The sequence below is a fragment of the Lycium ferocissimum genome, chromosome 9, assembly GCF_029784015.1.
Source record: "Lycium ferocissimum isolate CSIRO_LF1 chromosome 9, AGI_CSIRO_Lferr_CH_V1, whole genome shotgun sequence".
NCBI lineage: Eukaryota > Viridiplantae > Streptophyta > Magnoliopsida > Solanales > Solanaceae > Lycium > Lycium ferocissimum.
The window spans coordinates 60,693,964-60,700,724 of NC_081350.1; the positions used below are offsets into that span (position 1 = coordinate 60,693,964).

Below are 6,761 nucleotides of genomic sequence, written 5' to 3' on the forward strand. Positions count from 1 at the left end.
CAAATGAATACAAATTTTTGGAGAGCTAGTGAAAAAATGAAACCTTCAAGAGACCATGGTTAACAAGCCTGATAAGGAAGAACAATCTCCTCTCAAACTATTAAAAATAAAAATCATATTTTTCTTTTTCATTAGCTCTTCTACAAAAGGGTACAATTTAAAATATGTCAAGGTTTCAGACAATTTTTTTTTTCCTCATTTGAATCTCCTCAGATCATTTTTTTTTTTAAATTCTGTCACTCAAATCATGTATTAAATTCTCTAATTAGTATTATCGACCCTCAAAATTCTTTAATAATGAATGAATCATTGTTATATAAAATTACTTGCCTTTTTGTCTTTAAATTGTCTAACCCTCAGTTTATTAATATATGTATTCTTATTTCACATTATATTTATCTCGTATAAATAAAATAGTATATAATTACGGCTAGTACTATTTGTATTTGATATGGCCAACTAGATATTAGATTACATAAAGCAGCATTCCCTTATTTTTTTGGTCATGTGACCAACCAAACCTTATATGTTTTTGATCAAATATTAAGGGTATATCTAAGAGACCATACCAATTCTAAAGGGGTCATTGTGACATTTTCCTTAAAAACTTTGAGCTTTTTTTTACTCTCTAGAAATCTCCCTTTTCTGGAAACACATACGGTCCCGACTACGTTCTCTGCACACATAGATTTTGTCGTCAATTTTGGACAACCAGTGAGTTTCAATTGCTACATATTAGGTTTTTATAACTTGGTTTTGTTTTGTTTTTATCTTTTTACTTCTTTTACTCCCGTCTCGATTTATGTGTCACCTTTCAGATTTTGAGAGTTAAATTGGTTTTATTTTGTCCGTGGTTAACATACACCTTTTGAAATATTTTGAATTGTAAATTAACGTAACTTAAAAATTTTCATGTCCGGGTCAAATTTAAAAGTTTGACTCTCGAAATTTCAAAGTGTGTCAAATAAATTGAGATAGATGGAGTACTTGTTAAGGCTTTGGTTTTATCATTTCATGTATCTTGTATATGTTGATTACCGTTCTCTCTTTTACAATTGACATAATTTTTTTTTGGAAACTGGTAATTGTGATTTAATTTTAATGTTTGAATTTGTCAGTTTTGGAGCTTGAGTATAACGCTTATCGTTCCTTACTAGTAGTTGTAGTATTTGTCAGGTAGTCTTTTGTCCTTCGATTTGTGTTATTATATACTGTCTCTTGTTCTTCACTTAGCACTATTTTGTTGTAGTTACTGATCCTTTTTCCTATTTGACCTACTTTGTTATTGCTTTACTCCGAGCCTCTCTACCTTCCAAGAGGGGTCTATCTAACAACCTCTCTCCCTACACTCCACTTGTGAGATTACACTAGGTATGTTGTTGAGGGGTAAGGTCTGCGTGCACACCTACCCTCCTCATACTCCACTTGTGAGATTACACTGGGTATGTTATTGTTTTTGTTGTTGTTGTTGTTTCTGTATTCAATTGTACAAGTACCTTTCACCAGGAGCATAGCTAGTTGTTGGCATTTGGCAAGGAGTTCAATTGAATCCCCTTCGCCTAAAAGTCATATTGCGCAACTAGGGCAAAACTGAACTTTGTTTTTGTTATATATAAATTATTATATCCCCTTGACATGGAAGATTATAGCATAGTGGTAAAGGGACTTCAAAAATTACTTTAGGCCACAATTCAAATCCTAGGTGTGCCATTCTAGTTTGAATCCCCTTGTATGTATGCCTTGCTTAGACACTGTCTCTCGGCCTACGTTTTGTATATCTGATTACTTCCTTTTGTCTTGCATTATGCTACCTTTTCTTTTTTACTAATTAGTCCCGTAATTAGATAAAGTGGGGAACCGTTTCGAAAAGGGCATATCGGGACCAAGTTGTTGACGGAAAGCGTATAAGTGTGGGTTAAAGTATTAACGGATGACAAATATGCTCAATTTCTCAATTCTCATAGTACGAGGGCATATTTGGACCTTTTTCCTTTTTTTTTTTTAATCAAATGAGGGTATCTCGGAGACCATACCAATTCTTAAGGGTTCATTGTAACATTTTCACTTTGACCGTTTTCTTATTCTCCCTCCATTTTTCTGGAAACCCGGAGTATTGTGGATTGTAAATACGGTCCCTATTATGTTCTCTGTGCACATAGGTTTTCCGGTCGGCAATTGGAGACAGCATTGAGTTTCAATTGTTTTTGACTTGTTTTCTGAGATTCTGTTTTATTTTATCTTCTAACTTCTTTTAGTAATTAAGGCTTTGATTTTATGTATCTGGTACATGTTAATTATCATTGTCTCTTTGCTAATGTTTCTAATATTGAATAGATGGAATTTATAATTTGTTATTGCATTGAAGGGGAAAAGATGAAAATTTAATGGTTGCGTAGTTATCACACATATGGCACCAGAAGTTAACAATTGACTTAATAGGCGTTTGTTCATAGAAACCAAATATTTTTCACTTTATGAAAGTTTTGATGATGGAGTTATATTTGATTACCTGGGTGTTTGAATGTATTGAAAGTAAAAAAAGTGAAAACAGGTTTTAGGTGTTTTCCAAAATCCAAATACAACTTCAAGTTGTATTTGGAATTTTCATGGCCAAACGCGGATTTTCAAATAAAGTGAAAAAAAAAAAAAAAAAATCGGAAAAAAAGTGCATAATTCTCATGGCCAAACGGTCCTTAATTTTGCTTTTTGAATTTTTCAGTTTAGGAGCTTGAGTATAACAAATAATACAACACCAGCAACAACAACAACATACCACTTATTCAAAAAAAAAACAGCAACATACCCAGTGTAATCCCACAAGATGGGGTTTGGGGAGGGTAGAGTGTACACAGGCCTTACGCCTACCTTGGGAGGTAGGTAGGCTGTTTCCGGTAGACCACAACATAAGGACAAACAATTCAAAACAATATAAAAGGCCATGGCAAAATACTATAAGGAGCATGATAAAGCTGTCTGAGTATAACAAAGGATTTAAAAGATCTGGCAAAAACTGATTAGAAAACTGGACCTTCACTGCTTGTCCAATTAAAGTTTATGAAGATTAATGCATTTATATTGAAAGTTATATTCAATTGCAATGGTACCTCTCACCAGGGGCATAGCTAGGTGTGGCAAGGAGTTCAATTAAATCCTCTTTGCCTTAAAATCATATTGCGCAAATAGGGCAAAACTGACTTTCTTTTGTTATGTATAAATTATTGAATCCCCTTGACATGAAGGAAGATTATAGCGTAGTGGCAAAGGGAGTTCAAAAATTGCTTTAGGCCACAATTCAAATCTTAGGTGTAACGTTTTGGTTCGAAATCCCTTTGTATGATTACTTCCTTTTGTCATGCATAATGCTACCTTTTCCTTTTTACTAATGCATACCAAATATTAAAAATAGAGAATGCAACCAATGCGAATGAAGAGAAAAGGTTCATTATCTTTCAAGTTTCAGAAGCATCTTGTGTTCTATTTTAAAGTCAGAAGCATATTGTGTTTTCAATAGGTTATTTTTCTTTTTCTCTTTTTTGCATATGTTGTCATCTTCTCACGTTACAGAATAAAGAGCACTACAGTCTATTGATCTATTCTATATATCTTAAATTAAGACAAATTATTAAAGTGATAGCTAGTTGATGTGTAATATCAAAACCTCAAACGCATGGTTAGTTAAGCCGTGTTTGTTTTCTCTACTCTGTACATCTATAAGCATTTTAAACAGTATAGAGGGGCCAATCATTGCCTTTTCAGTTTTTTCTCTCTTTTGAGGTTCTGATTTATCCTTGCTTTAACATGTCTTTTTATCTATAGGTGGTTCAATGGATCACTTATATCAAGTTAATCACAGCAGTGCCGTAAATCACGCCAAAGATGGCCTCCCTAGCACCCAGTCTTCTAATGATGCACTTAGGCAGATGGGTCCTGAAGGGAAAAGGGGAGCAGTTCATGAAGAAATGAAGAGAGTAAGCAGACTTCCACCAAGCAGTGCATACGCCACCCATCGGATGCGCGTCCTAAACAAAATCCTGCAACTTCTGTCGATTCACGTGCATGAATTGAATTTTTTTTTAACAATTTTTACGAAAAATTGTATCTTTATCCCGGAGCCTCGAAGGAAAGAAAATCGTTCTTTGCTTTGACTTTGATGAAAAATTTTCAGTTAAAATAGATTGGTCGTACATCGGATGACGCGTCCTCGGTTTTGGGGTCATAATCATTATGTAGGAGAGATCCTGCAAGTCTTTTGTTTACTGAGGGTCGTATTCGCTTAATTCACCAATTTTACTAACAGCAAGGGCTCAAATAGCAATGGATACCATACTCAACAATATTCATCAACCATACGTTAGTCAAGTCTCCCAATTCCATTCCAAATTTCACGTGTTTTATAGGAGTAGTTGTATTTTACTGTTGTACAAATAAATATTTTCAAACTAATCTTCGCAAATTTTAGATCAATTCAAATTAACTATACAAAAAGTAGGACAAGTTTCAATTCTTCTCATGTCAATATGATGAAAGCTACATTTTAAAACGTTAGTCAAAGTTTACATAAATTGGATCTCGAGAAGCGAAAAGTGTTGCATAAATTGGGACGGAGGGAGTAGCTATGGGAGAACGATGCTTGTTTAAACTTTAAGCATCTTATTCAAGCACACGTCTCATATCTTGCTTGAGGTATCATTTCACAGCAATGCTACACTATCCAGGGTTAAATTCAATGATCACAAGCTATGTTTTTCGGACTCTTCAAAAATGTCAACAGGTGCGTGTTGGATCCTCCAAAAGTAATACATTTTTGGAGGATCCCACACGTGTGCGGCAACATTTTTGAAGAGTCCGAGCAACCTAGATCACAAGTCACAACCTATTGTTGTTCGCCAAAAGGGTCTCAAGCATTTGATATATGGTCTTCAGCATGACTTATTAGTGACATCTATTGCTATCCTATAGATTTATTCTGCAGAAAATACCTAGAGGGCTGAGTTTCTCTGTATGGGGAAAAGGACTTGCCATTTACTTTCTCAATGTCCTCCATGCATAAGTGTCACTTAAAGTTGTAAGATTGTTGGCATTTGGCTTTTCTTATAATTCTGGATAAATTCAAGGAAATAACAAGAGATATCTCCTGTATGAATTCTGCTCTATATCAGTTGCACACAATTAAAAATTACAGCTCGATTTTGTGTATCCAAAAGAGTAGTATGAATTTTTCTGCCTCCGCAGATTAATATTAGTTTATGCACGAGGGAAAAGTAAATTTTCCTGAGAAAGTACTTATCCCCATCCCCCCCCCCCCACCACAAAACCAAAAAAAAAAAAAAAAAAAAAAAAAAGAGAAAATCCTGAACAATTATGGATTTTGCCTCATGTTCTAGAGATTTAGGGATCCTCTTGATCCTTTGAAACAGATTGGCCTGTTACTGCTTTCTCTTTCTTTGACATACTCGGGTAAAGAATGTCACCCCTTCAGCTCCTATCGGAGAAGAAGTGGTTCGGTTGAAATTCATGCCACATACAATCTTTATATCTGCTTTGGCTGTTTTCCCCTCTCTCCCTCGTGAGTATTTTAGTGCCTTGTCTGATCAGTTGTCAGTTCTAGAAGCAGTTATTTGGTGGTAATACAATGCCAGTGCTATTTGTTTATAGGGTAATTTTTGGAGAAAATGGGATAGAATTTCTCTGATGGTTGCTGGTCTTTCATGCTTTGTTTCACAATCATGATTTGCATACGAGCAAGTTTATTTTTAGGAGGAAGAAGAAATGTATCTCTACAGTCACTCGACTCCGTACTAGTGGATGTCATATTATTTATAAGCGTATCATAGATTTCTTATGGCTTTGTGTTAATTTTTAACTATGAAACAGGGTTTTCATGTTTTTATTGTCTCATATTTTTTGCAGCGAACCACTTCACAGGATGAGGAGTTGGAATTGCTGTTTTCTGGGCTCTCTCTTGGGTGATAAGAAGCAAAAGTCATACTCCAGTAGTTAGTTTATCAGATTATGCAGTGGATCAATTATTTTGCTTGCTTCATCTTATGCTTTGATAGCATCTTTGCAAAGTTTTTCTTTTCGATGTCGCGATGTTGTTATGGTCGTTAAATAAAGTATACTTTGTTATATTAATAGGTCTATGATTAGGTTTGTCATCCAATTATCTTGTGCATAATCTAGGTAGTCATATTCCGCCTGTTGATATACCTTGAACTTTTGCCCGGAACCCGTTCCGGTTCCAGGTGAAATACTGTTTCTCTTGTAGGGTCTGTCTGTTTCTGATGTAATTTGGTGTGCCTTCTTGGTACCTTTCTTTAATAATACTTTTTACCTTATTAAAAAAAAATTTAAAAAAAATGGTGAAATAATGCTCAAAGTACCCGGGCACAGGCGCTACTCTGTTGCTAAGTTTGTTTATTGAGCTCCTTGGCTTGTCCAAATCAGCAAATTAAATTGGAAGATTGAGCTTCTTCTCTAGTAAATTGTTGATTGATATATTGGCTGTTTTCAATTAGTAAAAAGCTGCTTCATGTACCATTACACAGGAAAAGGACAGTGTACATAGTAGTATGCGTACAGTTTCTCATGAAAGTTCTGGAGTATAATAGGTGTTTTCTCGTTGAAGATGGTCCCCAGATATAAAAGGGAAGGAGACGATATTCTTTCTGATTAAATGCTCAAGCTTGATTAGTCTTTGCTTCCTTAGAGCATTCTCTCTATCCTGGAAAATGCATTGCCGTTACCTCCATCTTTTTGGT

The 6,761-nt window shown here is 34.9% G+C and overlaps 1 protein-coding gene across 1 annotated transcript; it reads left to right on the forward strand.

Moving 5' to 3' along the window:
* Window positions 1-497: 497 nt before the first annotated feature.
* LOC132031428 (uncharacterized) lies at window positions 498-6,160 on the forward strand. Its single transcript, XM_059421393.1, has 3 exons — window positions 498-739; window positions 3,817-4,052; window positions 5,911-6,160. Exons 2-3 carry the CDS (start codon window positions 3,825-3,827, stop codon window positions 5,968-5,970), a joined length of 288 nt encoding a protein of 95 aa, XP_059277376.1. The 5' UTR covers window positions 498-739; window positions 3,817-3,824; the 3' UTR covers window positions 5,971-6,160.
* The last annotated feature ends 601 nt before the right edge of the window (window positions 6,161-6,761 follow it).

Bases quoted from the DNA above. Each gene is read 5' to 3' on its own strand.
- LOC132031428 (XM_059421393.1), top strand. From the start codon at position 3,825: ATGGATCACTTATATCAAGTTAATCACAGCAGTGCCGTAAATCACGCC. The intron at 4,053-5,910 runs GTGCATGAATTG...TATTTTTTGCAG, and splicing joins TGCAACTTCTGTCGATTCAC to CGAACCACTTCACAGGATGA.